The sequence below is a fragment of the Zootoca vivipara genome, chromosome 1 (genome assembly GCF_965207765.1).
Source record: "Zootoca vivipara chromosome 1, rZooViv2.hap1.1, whole genome shotgun sequence".
Taxonomy (NCBI): Eukaryota; Metazoa; Chordata; class Lepidosauria; order Squamata; family Lacertidae; genus Zootoca; species Zootoca vivipara.
In genome coordinates, this window is record NC_142582.1 from 63,581,975 (window position 1) to 63,606,606 (window position 24,632).

Sequence of the window (24,632 nt, forward strand, 5' to 3'; positions counted from 1 at the left end):
GGCAGAATCCAGTGAAATTAGTCAAGGAACTATACTTGGTTACTACTCAAGTCTCATTAATTTATTTGGGAGATGGTAATGCCCAACATTTGTTAGGTTGCTCTCATATATATATATATATATATATGTTTTTTGCTTGCTTCTTTTTTTAACAGCTTGAGCAATTTGTGTCATCAGCAAATCTGTCCACTTGACTGCTCACCCACAATTCCAGAACCTTCATGAAAACATTAAAAAGCACTGGTCCCTTGGTGGATTCCACTTCTTGTGTCTATTCACTGTCAGAATCATTCATTTATCCCCACTCTCTGCTTCCTGTTCATGCCTGCCTTTTAGCTCATGCCTGCTAAGCTTACTCAGGAGCATAGCTGCCAAGTTTTCCCTTTTCTCGCGAGGAAGCCTATTCAACATAATGGAAAATCCCTTTAAAAAAGGGATAACTTGGCAGCTATGCTCGGGAGTCGTTGCTGATGTTGCACAATGATCACCCAAATCTCCATGCCTATTGACACTCTGAAATAATTGTCAAAGTTTAGTGAGTCAGGACTTACCTTTGCAGAAGTCACATGGGTGGTTCTTCAGCAAGGCTTATTCGTCTATATGCTGGGTAATTTTATCTTGAATATTGCTGATGTGAAGATAATTGGATTATAGCTTCTGGGATCCAGACAGATCCTTTTTTAAAAATAAAAAATGGTATTAAATTGGCCATTTCCCAGTCCTCGGGTGCAGGCATAATTTACAAATTTTCATTAGAAGCTCTGCATCTTCACATTTTTATTCTCCGAGAGCTGTTAGGTAGATGCTATCTGGATTGAGTAACTTTGTTCATTTTAGTTTATCAATAAGTTCCAGAACTTTGTTACCAGTTATTTAGACTCCTTTCCCTAGACGGTTAGTTCAGACACAGGGATATGGCTATGGAAGGCTTTGAAGTTGAGACCAATGAGTTTTGTCCAAATCAGGAATTCGGGAGAAGTGTCATACAGCTTAAATAATGACAATTTTGTTGGGAGAGTTTTGGGGCTTGATGTGTAAGAAGAGGAGGCCAGGGAGGTAAAAGTTGCAGTAGTCTAAACAGAGGATGCCCAAAACAAGGAAAAGAGCTTTCACCAAAGGAGTGGAGAGGCAGGGGTATATTTTTACAGAATTGTGCAAGGAGAAGTGGTAAAGAGGGTAAAGAGTCTTTAGCATTCTGTGAAAACTGTATAGTGATCTTCTGGGGGTTCTCTCAACCCCCCCCCCCCGAGCAGATTTTCAGAGGGTGAAGGGGAGAAAGTCCTATTGTGCTAGCAGGAATCCTTGTGCTGACGTCTGCTAGTGCAACAGTTTAGTTGAAGGTGATTAATGCATTGCAATGGGGTGCACAAAGTAACGAAATTCAGTGTCAAAATTGCCATGGTTCTCTCTATGAACACTGGAGTCTACAGAAAATTGAATATCGCTGGAAGGTGAGATAACAAACTGTCAATCAGGTCTTTACCACTGAACATGATACGGCTTTCTACCATAAGAATCCTACGTCTTGTTAGGTAAATAGTATCAAGTGACAAGGATGTACTACAACGTAACAAAAGACAGAACAAGCAGCATTGCAACTGATTGTTATAAACATTAGTATTATGATTTGACAGCAAAGTGGCATCTTGTGACTTACCCAGCAGTGATGCTGGGGGAAAGGGTTCATCTAATAAAGTATCTTTCAATAAATACAACTCTAGAGGTGACCTCTAGCCCAGAGGACTTCAAGCCATGGGGGAAAAACAGAATCTCGCTTAGATTCTTTTGGACAGTTCAAAGTTGGGTGCTCTTGGTATTATCCATGTAGGCAAAGCATGCACTAAGCCAGGGGTCAGCAACCTTTTTCAGCCGTGGGCCGGTCCACCGTCCCTCAGACCATGTGGTGGGCTGGACTATATTTTGAAAAAAAATATGAACGAATTCCTATGCACCACAAATAACCCAAAGATGCATTCTAAATAAAAGCACACATTCTACTCATGTAAAAATACCAGGCAGGCCCCATAAATAACCCAGAGATACATTTTAAATAAAAGGACACATTCTACTTATGTAAAAACGTGCTGATTCCTGGACCGTCCGTCCGTGGGCTAGATTGAGAAGGTGATTGGGCTGCATCCGGCCCATGGGCCTTAGGTTGCCTACCCCTGCACTAAGCTGTAGCCTGCTAGAATGATTTATTGAATCAAAGTGAAAGCTGTAATATTGCATATAGGTATATATGTGCCTGTGTATGTTTTCAAAGCACTCATATCTTGCCCTTTCTAGTAAAAGACATAGCATTTTTGTGCATAGCAGTTACATAGATTCATACAGTTGGAAGGGATTCCCCTAAGTCATTTCCTGCAGGCTGTGTGTGCACCCTAAATCTCTACCCTTTTTGGGGTGGTGGTGGAGGGGGTTGAGGGTGTAAGGGAAACTCAAGGAAGAAAATGTCATTCTCCTTAGACAGCTTAGCTGGGTAACTTTCTGTGGGTTTTTTTTGAAATACTTTGGATATTTATGTACCTCTCTTCATGATGAGATAAGGACATCCCTTTTTATTTGAATTCATTTGTCATCACAAAACCTTTCTGCAGCACTAATAATCATACTGCGTCTGGGGACGGGGCAGAGAGAGTAACAGCACAGCAACAACAACAATGTCTACTCAGTTCTGTTTAATTAAAGAGGTTTACTAGTTGGTCTGAGGTCCCTTCAACCTCTGCTTTTGTATACCAATAGTCTGTGTGACTGTTTCCCTCTCCCTGCCTCTACTGGTTACAAAAGATACTACAAAAATGCATTGAGTCTCTAGTACTTAATTCATATTAAGAACCTGACCTTATTAAAGGCTTGCTATTGCTTGGGTAAGTGCGGACTGTGAAGTGGTGTCAATGAGAAAGTAGCAGGTAGGATGGTTTGTTTGAAGTCAAGAAAAATCATTGCTTTATTTGGAGCGGTGAGGAGAAAAGAAGGGCAACCATCACATGAGTGTTGCCTTGGGGCACTTTCATCCTATATACTTCAGTGCTCAGCTCAATTCTGAGTTTTCTACTTTATCTCTGCTCTGTTTCCTTTGAGTCCTGGCATGCTCATTTGTCCTAACAACCATTCCTTTCAGTGATCGTATTTTCTTTGTGCCTGTGAAACTTTAAAGAGGGTGAGAGTGAGAGCAATTTATATGAAAAATCATTTTCTCCTAGATTAATGGCCATTACGCTTGACTCTTATCACAGTGTCATTAGCTAGAATCTTTTCTGGAGTGAGAGAATAAAAGAAACCACTTTCCTGACTAGCTTTTGCAGAATTATCCCACCATACATCATGTGTCACACCAGTTCATGGAAGATACAATGGGTTTGCTGCTTAAAGATTACAAGGGTGTTAATCTGTTACATGCAGCTACCATGTCCAATTTTATATCTTTCTAAAACTCAGTGGATCATCTGAGCCTCATATACTAGAAGGGCGATCATTTAGTTTAGATGGAGTAGATTCTGTTGGAAATCCACCCTCCCACCTCTTAAAATGATGTGCAGTTTCTGAAATACACTAGCCTAATAATAATTCAAGATTCTTTAGAATTTGATATTCTGTTGTAGGACTTCAATTGAGAATGTTATCACCGCTCTACACAGATCGCTTGTGGCTTTAAAGTTGCTGTTACTCATATTGTTATCCTCTTCCTAAACAGGGTAGAGAGAGGTTGCCACACAATCCCTTTTCTGAAAATCATGCATGGATTTCCTGAAACCTAAGCACAAATCAATATTGCAGTTTTGATAAGGAAAGTCTTTGTGGCTTTGGGTTGACTTCATCAAGCGATTTCCCCTGCTGCTCTATCCCATCATGATCTCTAATTTTGAAACTGGCCTCCTGACTGTACCATCTGTTATCCATAACCTTATAACAAATCCATGTTCTTCTGTGATTGATCTTGGAGCCTGTTCCAACTTAAGTTCAAGCGTGTCGTGCTTCTACCCATACACCCGCTGTAACGTGGGACTCATGCCTATCACTCACCATAAATCATCGATAGAGGGGGAGGCCTATGGATCTCACAGTGGATGAGAGCTCCATTAGTTCCCATTTTGAATGTTAACATCAGAAAGGAGGGGAAGAAAAGTGTGACCAATTCATGCTTTCTGCTTTCCCCATTCCTTTAAATGTTAGAACCAGGCTACTAAGATGATAATAACTGCAAAAAGCATATCTCCTATTATATTTGAATGGATTCAGAAAATTTGGTTCATAGTTAATATGATTAAGCTAACTTATTGCAAAGGAATACCTATAAACCAAGTTTATTCTACAACATTTCCCGTTCAAATATATACTTCTCATACCAACCAGTAGTTCCAGAAGTCTTATTTTCTTCCTGAGATGTTTGGTAGAGGTATTCAAACAGTGAATTTGTAACCCTTGAAGAAATACCTTGCACGGGATGTTCAAACTACAAGAATCTCTATATCTTACTCTTTGAATCCCAAATGAAATATTATAGCTCCCCCCATGACTCTCTGTTACTACCCTTAATATCTGACAGCTTTAGACATAACTCACTACTTCCTAAAATTATTTTGCCCTTGATCCCCTTTAAAGACTTACATGGCGTGGGTTGCTGTTGTAAAGTGGAGAATTTAAGAGAACCACAGAAGAAAACCCAACTTCACATTATCATCTAAAAAGCCAAACTTTTATTATTAAAGGGGAAAGAAGAGAGGGAGCAAAAGAGACCTACATAACTCTACGTTATACCTTCCATTTGTTATATTTATTAGTGTCGTGAAGACTGTAGACACGAGTTGTATCAAGGATTTGGGGGAACCAGTTGATGATGCACTCACCAATTTTGCCATTTTAGAAGCAAATTAAAATCAAGCTTCTTTTATATTTCCACTGGGAGTCCTGTATTTATTCACAATTTCAGAAGTGTATCTGGAAACCTCTGATCATTTTAGAAAAGAATTCTGATTTACACTGTACAGCAGGCATTGAAACCATGATACAAAATTTATTTCATGCTAGGATTTGTTTTGCATAACATTGTGCATGCATTTTACTCAGAAGTTCTAAATTGCATACAATGCCATCATCTTGTTTCTTAAACTCTGAGACAAGCTTACACTTGAGTAGCTTCCTGATTTGTATACTGTAAGTCCCAGATTTTCTGATTTTTTTTTCTAAAAAAACATTTTTTTTTTGTTAAATTCATCACTGATTACGTAATGTGAACAATTTGCCATGAAGGGTCTTCACATTGGATCTATACACCAATAAAATACAACATAACCAGAGCTGGAAAATAAGTCTAGACCAGCTGTTACCATCAGGTCCAAGAGTTGGTCCCATGTTTCACAAGCATGCCAACAAAAACAGACAGGAAAAGAAAGTTGTTTGTACAGTTTACACAATTCTAGTTGAATGAAAAGTTCTTGATTGTTTTTTCATGTTAATGTGATGTATTTATGAAGGCTTGGTCAATATGACCGCCCGATTCCACTTTTAAAACCATTAACTCTTTTTATCTTGTATACAAAAAGAAGCAATCAATAGCAAAGGAATGTACGGTTTTAGAACATTTTACAGTTTGGCTACAACAATGTATGTAAAAGTAAAGAGCTTTGAAAGAAAATAGATCACTTTGCCTCCCACCCACCCCCTTTAAAGTTACTCATACAATTGCAGGTTTTTTTTGTTTTCATGCAATTCATGCTATGGAACAACAAAAAAAATTCTATCATTTGTTACATTTTGGCCATAGAAAAAGCCTGCAAATCTACTTATATCTGTGAAACCACATAGAATCATCCTGCAAACTTGCATGGAGTGAGATTACATTTGTCCAAATGAGGAGGTCTTCTATGCCTGCACAGTTCCACCCAGACGTTTACAAGCCATCATTGTCCATCTCGTTCTCTCCATGTCAAGTCACTTTGACTGCCTCTGTTGGCATATATTTAGCAATGACAGGACTTTCTTTGCAAAGATCTGCATGTAAAGAATATAATCAATACTTGAGCTTCTCTCCTGCGCTTTTCAAATCAAGCTGGGTGTTTTAAAGGAAGGAGGACTAAGGTGGAAAGAGCTACATGCAGAGGCAGCCAGTTTTCTTCTCCGCCAGTACTTTTTCCCATGCAGCCAGCCAGCCAGCTAGAGACCTCTCTACAGTGTATCTTATTGCTTTCAACATAGAATAGGCGCCCATGCAAAGTTTCATCCTACTGCGTGTGTTTTGCTCAAACTCCTGCAGGGTTCCTATGGCTCAAAAATATCCTGAGTAAAGCAAAATCTTCAATCGTTGGCAAGTTTCAGCATTGGCCGGAATGCCTAACCCATTCCATAAGAGCCAGTGGATCCACCATTAGCCAAGAAAAAGCACATACCAGCCTGATGCAACCTTAGAGGAAACTACATGATGCATCCACCTTGTTGTCTTATGTTCCAATATCATGCAGTGTTATGGCCCGCCAAAGCTACTAATGCCCACCTAGTGTCATCTCAGCACTACCGATCAAGGGTGTTGTCAGTGTAAGCGTTACTAAAACCAGTAGTAACACCGTCCCCATGAGATGCTACCGAGAGACAGACCGCTTCAATCATCATCATTTGCATTATATTGTGACAGCACATAGGTCAATTGGAAAGAATAGCATTTCTTTTTCTTTTTTCCTTCTTTTTTTTTAGTATGATTTAGACCATTCTCTGCTACTGATCCATGCTACAAAATGGATGGGATGGGAGACCAAGAATGTCTCGTTGGGCTAGGAGAATTGTAGGGTGCAGGCTTTGAGGATAATCCTACCGCTTTTCCACTTATGCCAGCTATGCTGTTAAGACTCCGTGACATTTCATAACCTTCATTTAAAAAGAAACAAAAAATGCAAAAAATACAGCATTGGATCAACAACAGAATGGTCAACAAAGTAGCCAGATCAGTAGCATCCTCATGCTTTGACATGCTGAGAGTAGTATCCCTTGCAACATGACCATGTCAGAAGCAATCAGAAAATGGTGGAGAGGGGAAATAACTCCCTTGGATGGAAACCCTCTACTATAATGTAGGCAATGCCATAAAGCAGCTGGAAGCAATAAATATCCCATGTTCTATATAGCTACATATCACATCATCTGAAGGTTGGGCCCTCTAAAAAGATGTCTTTATAACATAAAAAGCCCATCCGAAAGCAAAAGCAGTTATTATGTTGCTATAGAGATACTACTCAGTTTGTTTACCAGTATTGTCGCATGCATTTGTTTTCCTTTCCCCTCTGCCAGTTTTTAGACATGCACAAAACAGCTCAGCAAATTATAGACAGTAAGACAATCTAGGAAATGAAATTTGGTTGGAACACAAAAGGTATATATACACACCCTCCCACCCCTCAAACAGGCCAACAATATGCTGACATTTTATACTTCTTTAGTTAGCTAGCTCTACTTTCACTCAACAGGCAGAGTCTGGTTCTTGTTGAGGTGCATCATGGGAACTACACTTTTTTAAAAAAATCCCCAGTGAGATGACACTTTGCAGAAGTCTCAGAATACACTGAAGCAAGAACCAAAAAAAGAAGACGACTCCAGTTGAATGAAAGTAGCCAACACCTATCCAATACAGAATCAGATATAAAACACTTTGCTACAAAGGGAATTTTCAGCAGAGATACTTTCACATGAAAGTACAATTATCCTACTATATCTTATCATCAATAGGCTTTGAAGTTAGAATTACAGCTGCTCTATTTCTACAACTGGCATTTATTCATAGTCTCCCCCTACCGATACATCCTACAGTTTCTGTAGAGTACGATCCTGTGCCATGGATTCCACCCTACCATATTTGCAGTTGGTCAATATGCAGTGTTACACTCTATGGCCACAATTCATTGTTGTTGTTTTTGGTAGGGGACACCCAAAACTTGGCTTGCTCTTATATGGGAACATACCACAGAGTATTCAGCAACCATTCACAGAAAGCTCCACAGGCACATTGGAGCCTCTGTCCACATGCTGGAGTTATCAGACCAGGGCGTATGTATACTACACTGAAATGGATTTAAATGATATGTTTTACGTATCTAAGCATGTGCTTGATAATATCTTAGGGTGAGTATTAATTTGTTTGCATTTTCACCATCATCAGTTCGCCTGCTAAAATATCCAGGGAGATTGGCAACAGGCCACAATAACGAATGCTAACCGTGGTCAAGGCAAATGAACGTGGGAGCAAAAGGAGAGCATAACACTGTCTTCATGGAGTGGTGGCCATTCTACTGAGTTATGAAAGCTGAATGGGCTAGAGTTTAATGTTATGTGCTGTATATGGATAAGAGATGGCCAAACAATTGTCTTAAGATGCCCGCACTTTCTAAATAGCTGTCATTCCTGGATTATTTCAATCACATTCCTTGGGGAAGAAACTGGAATAGATTAAGGATACTGCTAACTACTGTCTGTTGGCACTTGTTGAAATAAACCAACATGGAAGACTAAGCTGCTTGACACTATCACACACATTGTTTTAATTTTGCTTCCCTCCCCATTCAGTGGTTCCCAAACTGGTACCTGTACCCTTAGGGGCACACAAGCACTTGCCAGAGAAAATGTAAAACAACAAAACTTATGCCAAGTGATCGCTCCTTGCATGACATTTGTTAAAGGCCTCTACAAGTGACCTACAAGTGACCTTCTGGAAATTCCGCTGAGCATGTTTGAATTGCCTCCTCCCTTCTGCCTGCCACACATGAAATGGGGGTACAGAAGAAAGAGAAGGCGAGAGCTTAAAGAGGTTTTGTAGCAGGTGAAAGAGTTGGAACCATGTCCCACAGCAATTACAACAGGAAGGTGGAAAGAAGATTGAGCTGTGAAGCCTTGTATGGCAGCTATGGTCTTGGGGGCTGGTGCAGGGGAATGTTAGATTTGCACACTAGATGAAATGATTTAAAGAGTTTGGGAACCACTGTTCCTAGCCCAGATTAGTAACTTAAAATGCAGGCATCAGGCTGTTATTGTAGCACAAGAAGCCCCTATCTAAAACAAGCTCACTACTTATCAGTAAGTACTTTATCTCTTAAACTATGTTACTATCTATGTGATTACAGGACCTCATCTACATACCCTTTCTTATTCCTCCATCAGGCGGGCAGGGATATTCCCCGGTTGATAAGAGGAAGCAAGGTCCATATCTCTCCCGAGTGCCAGAACGGGTAAAGGGCAGGCCTTCCTCGGGTGACATAGCCTGGTCTATGTGGGGGCAGTCTTCATTTGCCAGCGCCGCCTTGGCCACCTCCCCATTCAGTTTCGAATCTTCAAACATATAAGCAGAAGGCTATTGAAACACTAAGAATGGTTTTATCAGAATGAAATCTGTTGGTAGGGTTCAACAGCTAAAAGGTGAGATAGAAAAAGGAAAAAAAAAAGTAGCACATTTGCCCTAGGTATGTTGGAGGTGTGCAGCGCACCAAATGAAATTTCTTTTCTTTCTTTTTTTTCGAAAAGGAAAAGAGTGAAGGAAAAACAGAATGTTAGCTTGTTAGAAACAGGGTAGCTTTGGCTCCTAGCCCTGTGAGCAGGTCTGCAATTAGAAATGTGATTATATTTAGCATGAAGGAAGATGGCACCCAAATTATCTGTTTCTCAAGAAACTTCCTAGAACTCACAATACTTTGGAGACTGGCACTGATGATGATTCTTTTCCTTTTTTGTGTGGCATTCTAGCTTTGCTGATTTATACCTGTTGTGGTGCATTTCTCAGGAAATAATCCTTACACTAGTTGCTTCTGATTTGTTCCCATTTTGGTTTACACAAAATGGTGGCACACATTTAAGACAGATGCACACAGAGGACACAATGGAATATGACAGCAGAACATGGATTCTTTACAATAAAAATCCATTTGCTGAAGTTGTCTTCAAAGACATACTTTTTTTTTGCCTTTTGCAAGGGCAGCACAAGATGCTATGTATCTCAAGATAATAAAGCAGCTGATGGGTTTTTGAAAACAAACGTACATCGCAGATGATAATAGATGGCTTTTAAATGTGTCCATTTCAATCAACATGTTTCCATGAGAACAGACTTTTTCCTCTGTGTGACTTGCTTCACAATCTCAAAGCAGTTTAAAGTGCTCTTCTAACATTTTAAAGTGCAAAGAATATATTGAATATACACTTGGAATATGGCACAGTTCAGTTGGGATGTTTTGGCCATAGAGGGATCACCAGGCATAAATGTAAACCCTTTCTTTTGAGTGGCGTAGCAGAGATAGCTGCAGCATTCCAAGCCTCGGTTGCACAATGCTTATTACATAAAGATAATTGGACAGACATGGCAGGTGATCCTATAGAGTTTAAATTAAAGGGGCAGTGTATAGAACAACGATTCTCATGACAGATGTCAACAATCAATATACCTTGCTCGAGATACTTCGTAGCTTTCACTAGCTTAATAAAATCAACCCAGAGGGATAAAAGAGAGCACAGAACAATCAAAGATATTTGATATGAATTAACTAGCCAACCATTATTGCTCTTTATAAATTTGAAGAGCAGGATGTGCGTAAACAGCATTGTAAGGTTTCTTCCCGAGCCCTCCGTTCTATTCTTACAAACAGCTCTTTAATAATGCTTTAGACATGAAGGGGAGTTTTGAATCCACTTATGCAAATCCACTCCAATTCACTGTGGGGAGGAGTTGCGGTGGACCATGTGGCCACCCAGTCCCCTCAGGGGGCAGGGGAACAAAGTGCCGGAGGTTCCTGGCCATGTGATCGACTAGCCAGCCAACCTGCTGGCTGGGGAGGCGTGGCCGGCCCCCATTTTAACCAAGGCGTGAGCCAGAGAGCTTCCTCTCGGCTCACTTCCTCAATCTCCTGCCGCCCTCCCTAATTTGCAGGTTTCAATATCGGCCTTGTTATGGACCTTGGTTGGTCATCGTTGAGGGGTCTAGTAGGAATTTTTCCACTTGGCAAATTGGCATGGGCCATTTGGTTTTCGCCTACCTCGTAGCAATCGTCACAACTTTGTAAGGTTTGGCATTGGTTGATCTTATGATGGGGCAGGGGAGGTGTGGCCATCATCTGCCCCTCCAAGCTTAAGGGTATTCCGTTAAAGGAATTTGGGGGTGTGGATCTTGTCCAAAGCCTGGGGCGGGGCTAGGGTCTTGCCACGACCCCGTCAGGAACCCTGGGGGAGCTCAAGTTGGTTTGCATCAATAGGGCTCCCCCTACCGGTGGTTGACCCTTACCGGGGCTGCTTGATGGGCAGGAGTCAGATATAGTTGGGTCAATCCAATGCTTAAGTTAATACCACTCGCATTCTGTAACAAATAAAGTTGCGGCCTAAATTTGCCTAATATCATTAACCTAATATCGTGTCCTTGTGTTTTATTCACCATCGAGGGGGTGGTTTCGGGGTCTAAACACGCAATAAGTGGAATGGGTCAAGGACCCAATACCTTGAAAAAGTACCTTTGCTCATTGCATTCTCATAATACACCTACCATACTCTCTGCACAATCCATGCTGGGCAACAAATTGCCAGTGCCTCTGATGGGGACTGAATGGAAGAGTTGGAGGGATTGACAAAGTGCTAACTAAATGCAAGCAGGGAGTGACCATCCTGAAGATGTACCACAACACCTGTAACTTTTCCAATGCATTTTTATTTATTTTTTCAGTTTGGTATCTGGAAGAGAAAGATAATATGGAAACAGAAACATTGCATTGAGCAGCAATTTCATCTTTTTCTACTGAAAAGTGAGTTTGAGCTGTTGTGCCTTAACAAACACAAACAGCTGATCCATAACTATCTGAATGTAATTGGACACTGCTGCATATAAGCTCTCATCAACCTTTATGCCAGGGATAGAGAACCTGCAGCCTTCCAGATGTTGAACTTCCAGCTCCTATCATTCCACTTGGTCATTCTGGCTGGAGCGGAAGGGAGTTGGAATCCAACAACATCTGGCTTCCTAGTCCCTGCTGCATGCCAATTTGCTTGCATCAATTTTGCCTATGGCATAAATAATGCAGATTGTGGTTATTATGTTTCTGTTAATGTCCTACGAAAGCCAAACAAAGCACTCAAGGAACACATAATACATTACAGATGAATCTTCCTATAGTTAAAACATAATACTACAAGAGAGAAACTAAGCGGTGATTTATCAAAGTGAGCAAACCAAGGAAGCATCTTATCATGTGCAACTGCCACACAGGTGCTGCAGTTGTGTGTATTGAGGCTGGGGGAAAGGATTCATAGCATTCTTCTGTCCCAACATACAGAATGTAACATAGTGTGTATATATTACATATATTTCATGCAAGCCCTTCCCTTCAAAAAAGATTGGGGAGCTCACATTAATCATTTATTTGTAAATATATAATATATGTAATGTTATAGATATGGTAGTTGTTGTTAATTTGGGGATAATTTTGCTGAGGGGGGAAGATGACAAGATCTTATTCACCTGCCCTGAGTTGTAGTTACAGGTAGGTAGCTGAGTTGGTAACTATGAATTTTATTCCAAAATGCAAGTGAAGTATGGTACGCCAATAAACCAATTGATTCATTGAGTTTGTTGTATTTATCACTGGTTATGCAAATTCCAACCCTGGCTGTGGGACACAATTAGCATTGGTGCAATAGCCAGGGATTAACCTGATATGCACTATCCTTGAATGGGTGGCGCTTGTCTTCTCTCCTAAAGAATTAAAGCTGGGTGAGGGGCACCTCTGTACATGGTTGTGTTCAGAAATTCAGAAGGTCACTGTTACATGGTCAAGCGGTAATCGTAAAGTTGTATTAAGATGAGCTTTCCCATATCCCACAATTTATTTCAAGGGGACAAACAATGATAAGCAACTTATTCAATGAAAAGTATAAAAGAGAGGGGACTGGTGCAATATTCTTTGTCAAAGACTTGACATATCTAGGAAAACATATTCCAGGACATCCTTCTCCTCTTCCATTTCCTCCTGACATAATTCAGGCAAATGATAGGTTGATATTAAACAAAAAATTGCAAACTATGATTTGTGCTTTCCTTCCAGATGCACAGATTGCCTACTCAGAAGTAATGTCAAACTATAGTTTGCCTAAACCAGGAAGTCAGGGAAGGAATTGAAGTGTGTAAGGCAGAGCTTTCCAAACTGTGTGTTGTGACACGTTAGTGTGTTGACTGCACTGTGCAGGTGTGTTGCACAAATGCTGTTATAAGGGTTAAGTTTAACCTCCAGTTTGCTTGTAAAACTGAATTACTGTGTTGCAAAATGATGCATGTCTAAAAAGTGTGTCACCAACATGAAAAGTTTGGAAAGCTCTAGCGTAAGGGGAGTTCATGAACTTATGGCTCAGACAAATGTCAAACCATCATTTGACTGTTTTGTCCAAGCCATGCTAACCTTGGAATCTGTGCCACAATCAAGTTTTATTAGTGTCTTCAATTTAAATAATATCGGAAGTTGAAATGGAGTTTAATGTCGGATTCAATTAATAAGTCCTATCAGCGGAAGTCTACACAAGGAGTTCTGCTTGTGCAACAGGGCTTCCCCTGGGCATGCCCTGTTAGAATGATCAACACAGTGCAAAGTTATGCCCCCTATGGTTCTTTGGGATGCATTCAGCCAAGTTTTATTCAGAAATAAATGCCCCTGACTTACTCATGTCCATTCATTTCGGTGAGTCTATTCTGAGTAAAACTTAGTTGAATACCACCCTTTGGGAGGAATTCAACATTGCACTAAGATGATCAGATGATCATGATGTCAGAACAACCATTTTGGCTGAAGCTGAAGGCAGGTTGCTTCCCCATCAGCTTCAAAACATAAATACTAGACCTACAATGTAAAAAGCTTTATATATATATATATATATATATATATATATATATATATATATATATATATATATGTGATTCAACCAACTACTTGCCTAGCTTTTGTAAAGTGTGAGGCTACACTCTCTGGTCAAATTTTCACCACTATATTACTATAAACAATCATTGCTTCCTCCAAAGAATTCTGGAAGCTGTAGTTTTATAAAGATGCTGAGAGTTGTCAGAAGACGTCTCTTCCCCTCACACAACTACAATTCCAAGGTTCCTGTGAAAAAGGACTGATTGTTAAATCACTCTGTGAATTGTCATTTGTATGTGCTGGGGAATAGGGGCCTATTAACAATTCTTAGCACCCTTAATAAATTACAGTCTTGCCTGTTTAAAGTGGTATCATAGTGCTTTAAATATTTGGTGGGAATGTGGTCTCCCTATGTATTTAGGATTTAGGATTCATAATGTTGTTTGGCTGAACTGTAAATACTTTTTGCTCCCCAACCCCTGTTCTCCATTTATGTAGTTATATATAATGTATTTTCTCTTCTTTATTCATCCAAAACAATGCTTACAAATGTACACCAAAGGAGAATAAGGACATAAACCCGAGATTTTTCTCCTGAGACTTGAACACAAAACTACCTGTAAATTGATTGTTCTCTGAAGATTTACTTTGTAGAAAATAAAATGTGTGTTTTCAGGCAGGCTCTAATTCAGCAAAATATCCCACTTGGTTTGTGCACCAGACCATGTTCAGAGACGAACACTGGATATTTATGTGTGCCAGAGCTTGGGAGGGATTCAAAAGGACAGAATCCCATGTTCCGTTGTTTGCCTTTGAATGGTGATGACACATTCCAATTCTAACTATGCACACTTTCTTGCAAGTAAGTTCCATTGGAAGACAATAGGGCTCACTTCCACTTCCAAACAGATTTAAGGACCAGCACACGAGGGATACATCGATCATAGATTATAACACAGAAGAACTACAGAGGAAGATGCAGTAAACCACAGACAGGTAATGATGAGATGATGAGATGACAGCTTGGAGAGAATATGGATGTAAGTACAGCTTGGAGAGTTAGAGTTTGACAAAAGCTATGGTGTAAGTGATTTTGAAACCAGGAGCGAAATTATTGTTCAGCCAATATGTTCTTGAAATTTTCTGCTGGAGAGCAATGCAAATTAACTTGTTTTCCATGCAGACAGTACTAAAGAGAGCAACTTAGCCAGTTAGTGCCATGTCGCATCAAGTACTTACTTTTTTTTTCTTTGGGCATTAATACCTTTTGCATCGGGTTTTGTGTGTCACAACCTCAATGGAGTTTACCTAGTCTGTGACATCCCTTGTTGTTTTGATTTAATGAACTGTATTCTAATGTCCTCTGTTGCCCAACAGGGAGCTCAGGTTGATAGGAATTGAAGAAAAACGTCAGAATATAAAATGTGACAGTCTGTAACATATATAAGTTGCAAGCAACATACAGGAAGAAAAAAACAAATAGTGAGAAAGAGAGAGAGAGAAAGAGAAACATGAAGAACATGTAAAAAACTTAATTTGTTACTACACAGTAATTGCATTGATTTTTAGCTATCCCAAAACTTTACAGTTTTAATGTAATATATACATAGTTTTTAATCAGTGCTATCATTTTTTAAAGCCTTATAAATGTTTTATTGTATATTTTAAAATGCACTTTGATGCCATCTGCATACCATAGACTTTATGCTGGCAGAATTTAGCTTAGCATGCTAAACCCAGAGGCCCTTAAACCCAACCTACCTGTGAGTATTTACTCACCAAAGTGTTGCACTGGATCCCTCCAGGAAGTGTAGGTCTCAATAAAGGTACTTCAGGGAATAATCTCTCACAAACCTTACTGGCCAACGCTGTGACCTCCCTCCTAGACAATACCACCATTTAGAGGCACTGTTTCTTGGAGTGAGGTGACATGTTGGTTTACTGACATCTGGAGACAAGGGGTCAAAATGTGAAGGTCAGGCAGTCTTTCTTTGACAGCTGAATCTGGAAAGGTGCACTCCTGAAAAAATGTTGTTCCTGGAAGCACTTTCCTTCCAAAAATGTACCTCAGAACCAGAGGTGGTCTTGCAGTACTTACAGCCTCAACTCACAGTGGTACTGTACCTATGAAATCAAACTAAAATTATAGTAGTTTCATAGTAGGATGCTATAGTCAAAGAACAGGTCAGATATCTGGGGATATTTCACTGTGCTACCTAACGTAGCAGGGAGAGATAATCATTGCAGAAGCTACCTCTCCGAGCCACCACTTAAGATCTTACAGCACCACCCTCCGACTTGAGTTTCAGTCTTAGGTAATAAATAACTACAATATGATGATCTGTAGAATATGAAATGTATGCCATTCAAGGAGCAAAGATGAATGTGAAGGACCACGAGGGCAGAAATGGTTTTGTTTTATGAAAGCAACAAGTACAGAAAGACTTTGAAGTTTACATCATGTATAGAAGAGTAAGAAGAAGTACACCAAGACTTGAGTTCCGCACAAAACCCCATTTGTTTGTTTTTGTTTCTGTATAAACAGCCATAATTTGTTCTGTGCATAAGCAGTAATGTAGTACTGATTTACTACAGTATCCAAAATTCAAAATGATCAGGTCTTCAGCTCCCCATTTATAAAAGTGAAAAAATGCAAAGGCATTGCAAGGACTGATTTCTTTTAAAACCCTGAAAAGCTTTCAGTGAGATCACTATTTTGCAAATTATTTTATTGGCTCTGCCTATAGCCAATATGCCTATAATGTCAGGTCGGACCCTGACATTACAGCAGTGATGTCAATTTACCTCAGTGCAGAAGGTCATAGCTGTCATAGTTGTCAATGTAATCTGTATTTGCCCCACTGTCAGTGGGCAAATGGCTTTGTGGGATGTCACACAAAGAAGAACTCCTCATTTCCCACATGCTCATTTCATTTGGGTGACTGACATTCATACTCATTACCGTGTTTCCCCTTTTTTAAGACACCGTCTTATAACTTTTTTCCCTCAAAAAAACACACAGTGGCTTATTTTCAGGGGGTGTCTTTTTTTAAAAAAAAAAGTGCTGGTACAACTGGGACCCACTGGCTCAGGATGCTCGGTGCTCTCTTCTGCACATTGCTGGGCGCGTTGTTGGCGCTGCCAGTTCCGAGCGCCTGCAGGGTGGGGTGGGGGTGGCAGTGCTTTAAACCCCCAACCCTGTAGAAAGCAATGGAAGTTATGGACTGTAACAATCCTTAAGAGGCGCAGGTCTTAAAAAACCCCTGGTATCACCCTTGAAGCACAGCCTTCCAAAGTCAGGGGGGAATAGGTCTGTTTAGACAAAGGAAAGGATCGGGGGTGATTCTGTGCCCTGGGACCCACAGAACTACTTTAAAAATCCCAACCTGGGGGGGGGGGTCAAATAGTGAAGCCCCATAGCCCTGTAGCAACAGAAGGCACATTCTGAAGCACCCGAGCTGTTCGGTTCCATAAAAAATCCAGGAATTGTAAAATTAACAACAATAATGGGGGGGCACTCTATCCAAAGAGTTAAGAAGGAATGGGAAAGTGTTGAGTTATATATGGAAAAATATGGAAAGGAAAGTTAGTTAAAGATAAAAAATAAATAATTATCGCAAGGGAAAAAATAACATCATAAAGGGTAATAATATTAAATATAAAATAGACAACACAACAGAAAAAGCAAGTATATGACTAAATGAGATCGCACAGGAGTGAGGGAAGTGGGGAGAGAGGGAGGGGGGTAAGGAATGGAAGGAGGCAATGGTTGGAGGAGGGTATAGGGGGATGAATTAAAGGAAAATTAAGACTGAGAAGCGCATGGTTTTTGTTTTTTAAAGATGCAAAGGCTTGCAATCAGCCAAAGTATAGAGCCCAACTTCTAGGAGACTGCGATCTACTTGCGGATTTATAAACTGGAGGTGATCTACCCCCGTTATATTGGTGTTCAGGTCAGAGTTGTTTTTAGAGAGAGGAAATATCCCATTTTTGAGGTTAAAGTAAAAGTTCCTGACCTTTTTTTTATAATGAGGAAATGCTGCTAAAACTCCGTTCTTCATTCCACGAAGGGGAGAGGGGGCGGGGCCGGGTGCTCAAAGACAAAAGAAATGGAAAAGGAGATAGCGATCAAATCCAGCCTCGCATTCATGCAGCCGTCGGGAGAGGCAGGGGCTGCAGCCGAGTGCTGCTTCACAAACAAACGGGGGAAAGTGCTTAGAACCCAGAGAATCCAGCTGAAAAACACGAAGCAGCAACAGCAATTGCACACACACCATCCCAAGCCAGCACAGTAACCAAGTCCCAAAAGCAAGAAAGGACTCAGCAAACACTGCTGCGGCCGGCGTTGCTGCTGCTGACTCGGGGAGCTCAGTGATCTCTTCCGCACAGCGCCTATCACTATGGCTTATTTTCGGGGTACGGTTTATATTTCTCAAATGCTTAGAAATGCTGCTATGGCTTATTTTATGACTACGCCTTAAAAAGGGGGAAACACGGTAACACCAGTCAGTAAAATATCTTAGCTGCACTGTGCTCCTTGCAAAGCATCAATCTATGGGTAGACAATTGTCCAGTTTTGATAGTTAAGGGCTCAGAATACAATGGCTTCTGTTCCTTAACTACACATGGGGTAAATCAACTAGTAGGATATAAAACCTCATTGATGTAAAATTCCTTTAACACAAGCAGCAGATTTATGTTTCAGCCCTGGAAGCGAAGATTCAGGTGATAGTCGATAGTATGGTCACTGAACTGTTTTGCTATTAAGTATTGAAATATGAAATATATTGAAGGAGCTCCTGGCACTTTGAGTTTAAAGACTATTTGATTTATTCCAGGTAGTCAAACTAGGTCAGGATGAGCAAAGGTTTTCAAATACGTGCAGGTTCAGTGCCAGGTTTTTTGGCTGGGTGGGTGGGTGGAATAAAGGCTGGGGTGGGGGTGGGGAGGGACATTGGGGTGGAAGTTTGATTTATTGGTTTATTTCATAAAATTCATACTCCCTTGATTCTAAAAAGAAACCCTCAAGATTGTTCCTACTCCTTATTGAGAGAACATGGGCAGAGTGGTAATGCTGATTCAGAGCTGTGTGTTTCTTTAACATCTCAGCACTGATTAAGTCTGAAAACCCCACAAATCTAAGTTACTAAAATATCCATGCCTTTTAAAAAAAAATTTAAGGCCCAGAAATGAGCAGACTCTTGTGCGACTTTAAGTGCCCAGAAAAACAACAGAGATGCATAATCTCTCTCCTCTGGTCCTGATGAGACATCAGGAAAGGTATGGGTTCTACTACGGTCATCCTGACTTTTGTAACTCATTTTTAAATGGGGAAAAAAAATCTGACTCTATCATGCCTGTTATATAAGCATACTACAAACTTGAACACAGGGATGTTTTCACTGGCTATGGTGTGTTAAGTATGAACTCAGTGTGGGCTAGGCCTTAGGTCTGGAACTAGTCCAGTTTCCATAAAAAAAATTAGAAATAGAATACAGATGGGTAAATGTACATATAGGAAGAGAGGAAGCTCCCTTATTCCAAGTCAGACCACTGGTCCATCTCGCTCAGCATTGTGTACACTGACTAGGCAGCTTTGAAAGGTTTCTGGAGGAAGGTTTTCCCCAGACCTTGGTGATGCAACCTGGGCCCTTCTGCATGCAAATGATGCGCTTTGCCACTGAGCTATGGCCCTTTCCACAATGTACTGCTACATTCATTTATGTCCACTAACTTTGTGGGGTTATACTTATATGCAGCGATGGTCAGGAATCACCCTTCAATAAGGCAAAACAGTTATTTTATTTTTAAAGTAAACGATCACTTATGAGGTAGTGCAATGCAGTAGCATTACTGGTTGTTCCCATTTTAAGTGAGCCACAAAGGCACAGCAATCTAGACTGTCATACAGGAATCTGCATGTTCACCTTAGCTAAATCAGCACAAGCAAAAAGTGGTTATTCTGTGGATTCTGAGTGCTGAATTCATTCCTGCGTGTCTTATAGACACACATTCTTAGGCAATTCTGAGGTGCAGAAAGCATGAAACTACAGCCTATACTTCTCTCCACCTGCAGACCTCTCTACGAGATCTGGTGGGGCCATTTTACTCTCTCCAGCATTCTGTGAGTTTTAGCTGTATCACTCTAAAACTCAAAAGGGGAATATATATAACTTAACATGGTGGCTCTTTCCATATAAAGGTTAGGGTGCAGAGAACCTGAGTAGGCACTTACAAAGTGCACTGTAATTTCACTGGTGCTGGCAGTAAGGACCGTTGGGTGGGGTTACTTACATTTAATTCAATATTTCTATTGACACCCAGACCAAAAGAATCCACTCTGGATTCACAGTAGACTAGAAACTGCACTAAAGCTGGTCAGAGTGTTACTAATGTGCCATGCACAGGCTACTCGTTAAGTGTGCATCTCCAGTGTTATGTATTAGTGTATATAGTTTTCCCTAAGGTCCTCAGGTCCTTGACAGCAACTCTGTAATGTTTAGCAATTGGTTCTTATATGATTTACAGAACCAGATAGTAGCTGATAACTGCTGAAGTCTTTATAAAGAAAGAATGGTACAGTATTATCCTTTGTATTGGAAGGCAAAAACATTTTGGCCTTGTTTTTAACATTCATCACTGACACTATCCATCCCTGGTACTACTTACGGTATTCCATAGCCACTATCGATGTGAGCCAGATGAGATTCCCTTTGGCATCTCCTTTCCTCCAAGTTCTGTGCTGCCCAACCCCTATGAATAACAGTCAGAAGTCTGAGTGTGGTCTACTAGTGATGACTGCAGCAGGCCACTTGCACAGAGACAATGGGTTGTGCAGTGCCAATTTGAGAAAAATAACAATGTCCCTGAATATTATAAACTCCTCACCGCAATGCCCTTACAACCTGCCCCCAAATAAAATATGCAAGTTTTGCTTTAGGCTGCACCGAATGAATGAGTAGGTACTGTAATCCAACCGAATTAAACAAAGTACAAATGGGCTCTGGAGCTGATGACAAGCAGATACGCATTAAGGTTCACACATGCAAGCTGGCCACACCATTTCTCCACGTGATCCTTCTCATGTGTAGGACTGAATGGCAACCCCTCCATGTGAGCTGGGCTGCAACTAAGTGCTGCTCCAATCACACACAGACAAATGGCTGCTGGAGCAGTTCGGTTCAGACTTTCCCACATACAAGAAGAATCACACCAGAGATAACAGATGGCCGCCAGGACCTCTTATGCACAGGGACTGCATGTGAGTTCAGAGCAATTCATGAGAACACGGTGGTTCCACACTGCACCATGGATACACAATCTGCCATGATCTCATTGGGCAGTTGGATGTATGTGACACGCTGCTTCATGAGTGTCCTCTTATCCTCCGTCCTTCACAGAAACATAAACCATTCCTATTTACTCATGAAGAAGGTGCTCCATTGCTTTGTGATGGCATTGTGATAAGCATTTGCAACCTGAGGAGAATGGACAGCAAAAACCACATAGGTGCGCGCGCAAAGGGTAAAATAGTAAAGAGGCAGTCATTGCATGGATTGTGGCCAGCCTGGTGCAATGGAAGTCTTCAAATCAAACTAAAGGGTTAACAAAAAACACCCCCAAAACAAACAAACCCACAGCAAAATATAGTGACAAAAATGAAAGCACTTTACCATCTGTATGGAATATTACAGAGTTCTGCAAAGGAACAAAGTTAATTTTCTGCCATCACTTTCCCATCTCTTAAAAAAAATCAGCGTTTGGCACTGGTGAAGCCACACACACACACAAAGGAAAGTCACGCTTCTTTTGTGTTTTTTCAATAGCATCCACATGCATGGCTATGAAATGGATAGAGGAGATTTTTCACCCACATGGAGTGATATATTAGATTTCCACCAAAAATAAACAAACATATAAATGATACTGCAAGACCATCATAATTATAAACTGGTTCCTTAAACATATCCCTCACTACTAAATTTTAGTATGAATCACTGTATAAATGACTTTTATCGCAATATATCCCAATGGGAAGTATCTTTTAAAAATAGGCTGATAGTTGCATATGTCTGCAACCAATGCTTGTTTCACCGGCCAAAATAATTTGTGTTTATTATGTTTAAAACTACTATTTCCCCCCACAGAATTGGTCAATGATATTCCATGGGTAGAGGTAGATTATGGGGTTGAACTGATCAGATCAAAGCCCTGTAACTTTGTGTGCTCTTTGAGGAGTCTCATAAAACTGAGATAATCCCATAACTAACCACTAGCCATGGGATATTATAATATATTCCATGATGACTAGTATTTTTATTCCCCACCCCCAATTTTGAACTAATATGAAATATAGTTTAGTCTGACTGGGAATATTTTCTTATTGCTGTCATTTATCACTATAATTAACAAAAAAAATATCGTAATAAAGTACCCTGTGAGATTATCGCTCATGGCTCTTGAGAATAAGTCTGCACAAGATGGTCAATGTTCTCCCCTTTTCAGTCAGCCTTGACTGTGGGGAGGGTTGAAGGAGCTGTAGACTGTGGACCTTTTGTGAGAAGCCATTGATGCTCCTCCTGTTCAGAGCTCTAAATGCTAAGCTTCCATGTTGATTATGTCGCTACTTGTTACAAAATTGGTTGGGTCGCGTGGTGTGGAATAAACACCCTTACATTTAGCCTTGTTCCCTTCCGAATCACATTGTGCTTCTGTGGGAAATCTAAGCTATCATTCTAATGGGTGGCTAACCATCTGGAAAAAAATATACATGGTTGTCTCATGAAATCTGCATGTATTGATGTAAGTTTATCCTTTAAGGAGGCACCTGGTTTCTGAAATGTAAATGGTGTTCTGCAACTCAAAAAACATCTAGGAACAAGGGGGGGGGATATCCAGGGTGTGTGGGAATTGTGTACTTGTGTGTACTTGTTTTGCTGGGCATGACCTGCGCCCCTGGCTCCCAGTATGCCAGGAAGCATTTCACTAATGGGAACCATCCTGATGTATTAATGCAGCCCGGCAAACATAAGCTGTAAATTTCTAAAAAATATTCTTCCACTAGCTGTATTAACTCTTAAAATCTTTTGAGTGTCCCTTTAAACAGGACCAATATTAAGGCTCCTAAAGCGTGCGCTCCTAAGTTTCACTTGTCAGCTTCTCCTGTACCATTTTGTCCCTGCAACCTGTATGTCCCACACATTGTTCCATGTGTGGTGGTGGGACAGTAATGGGATAATGTGCTACCCATTGCGCTAAGAAAGCAGTCTGACTGAATCTTTCAATCTCTACAAAGGATGGAGGTTAAAGGTCAGATGGACATTCCTCTAAGAGGTTTCCTACCTGCTCTGTTAATTTCTAACATTTCTTCTTGGGCGAGTGGGCATGTGTCGCTCTGAGTACTGTGGTGTGGAGAGTTTATGACAGATTTACAATAATTGGGGGATCCCGGCTGGGGCGGCCGTGGGATATGCTTCTTTTTTTTCTTTGGTAGCTTCTGCTTAGCCATAGCTAAGGAGTAATACATTCCGAAATTGTTCACAATGACGGGTACAGGCATGGCAATGGTCAGCACGCCTGCAAGAGCACAGAGGGCCCCCACCAGCATGCCTGACCAAGTCTGAGGATACATGTCTCCGTAGCCCAGGGTAGTCATGGTGACTACAGCCCACCAGAAGCCAATGGGGATGTTTTTAAAGTGTGTGTGTTCGCTGGCACTAGGATCATTGGGTTTAGCACCTATTCTCTCGGCGTAGTAGATCATTGTGGCAAAGATTAAGACGCCCAATGCCAAGAAGATGATGAGCAGCAAGAATTCGTTTGTGCTGGCACGGAGGGTATGACCCAAGACCCGCAGCCCTACAAAGTGGCGGGTCAGCTTGAAAATTCGCAGGATTCGTACGAATCGGACGACCCGCAGGAAGCCCAAGACGTCCTTAGCAGCTTTGGAAGACAGGCCACTGAGTCCAACCTCCAAGTAGAAAGGCAGAATGGCCACAAAGTCAATGATGTTCAAGGTGTTTTTGATAAATTCCGTCTTGTTCGGGCAGAAAATGACCCTCATTAGGAACTCAAAAGTAAACCAAACGACGCAGACCCCTTCAATGTAGGTTAGGAAGGCCTCTGTCTCCGCCTCCCGGTAGATGCGCACGTGGGTATCATTCCCAACAATTTCCGTCTCCGTCTTGTTAACGATGGGATTAAATCTCTCATGGGTCTCCAGGCAAAAGGTAGTGATGGAAACCAGAATGAAGAAGAGGGAGGCAAATGCGATATACTGTGGAGAGAAAAAACAGGAGAAAGCTGTTAGGCAGCAAAGTTTGTTTGTGAGGAGGGGAAAACACAAAGCGTATAGAGATTTGCTTGTGAGACATTAAAGAAAATAATACCAGTAGAAATGGTGCTGCCTGGCTGCAAGTGCTCAACACCTATTTAGCAAAGCAACAAGGTCCATGGCCAAGCTAGCTTATGATCTTTGGAGTGGCTTACCTACAGTTTAGGAAACGTGTATTGAACCATCTTGTTCCATTGTAAAATATTTCCTAGAGCTGCCAATACCCTGTAGTTTGGGGACTTATTTGATGCCTCATATCATGGGACAACCTGGAGCTGATGTAGATCCAAACTGAATCAGGGGACTTGTACAGCCCTAATTGTTTAAATAGGATTAAAAAGCTCAATTAAACATACTGTCAGTGGCAAGGAGGTGGCAGACATGTGAGATTCTTTGCCTGTGTCTCCTCCTTCACCCCTTCTCTTTGTGACCCACTGCAT

At 40.9% G+C, this 24,632-nt stretch overlaps 1 protein-coding gene and 1 long non-coding RNA gene across 2 annotated transcripts; both read right to left on the minus strand.

The window, feature by feature from the left end:
* Window positions 1–4,997: 4,997 nt before the first annotated feature.
* Window positions 4,998–11,360, minus strand: LOC148687607 (uncharacterized). Its single transcript, XR_015949147.1, has 2 exons — window positions 9,121–11,360; window positions 4,998–5,994 (listed from the first exon to the last, which is right to left on the minus strand). It is a non-coding gene; the product is annotated as an uncharacterized LOC148687607 (long non-coding RNA).
* Window positions 11,361–22,250: 10,890 nt separating this feature from the next.
* On the minus strand, window positions 22,251–24,632 carry LOC118087587 (voltage-gated potassium channel KCNC1). Its single transcript, XM_060273851.2, has 2 exons — window positions 24,549–24,632; window positions 22,251–24,135 (listed from the first exon to the last, which is right to left on the minus strand). Exons 1-2 carry the CDS (start codon window positions 24,630–24,632, stop codon window positions 23,170–23,172), a joined length of 1,050 nt encoding a protein of 349 aa, XP_060129834.1. The 3' UTR covers window positions 22,251–23,169.

Coding starts and splice junctions, on each gene's coding strand:
- LOC118087587 (XM_060273851.2), bottom strand. CDS start 24,632: ATGCAGTGGGTCACAAAGAGAAGGGGTGAAGGAGGAGACACAGGCAAA. Junction 24,136..24,548: donor CCACCTCCTTGCCACTGACA/GTATGTTTAATT, acceptor TTCTCTCCACAG/TATATCGCATTTGCCTCCCT.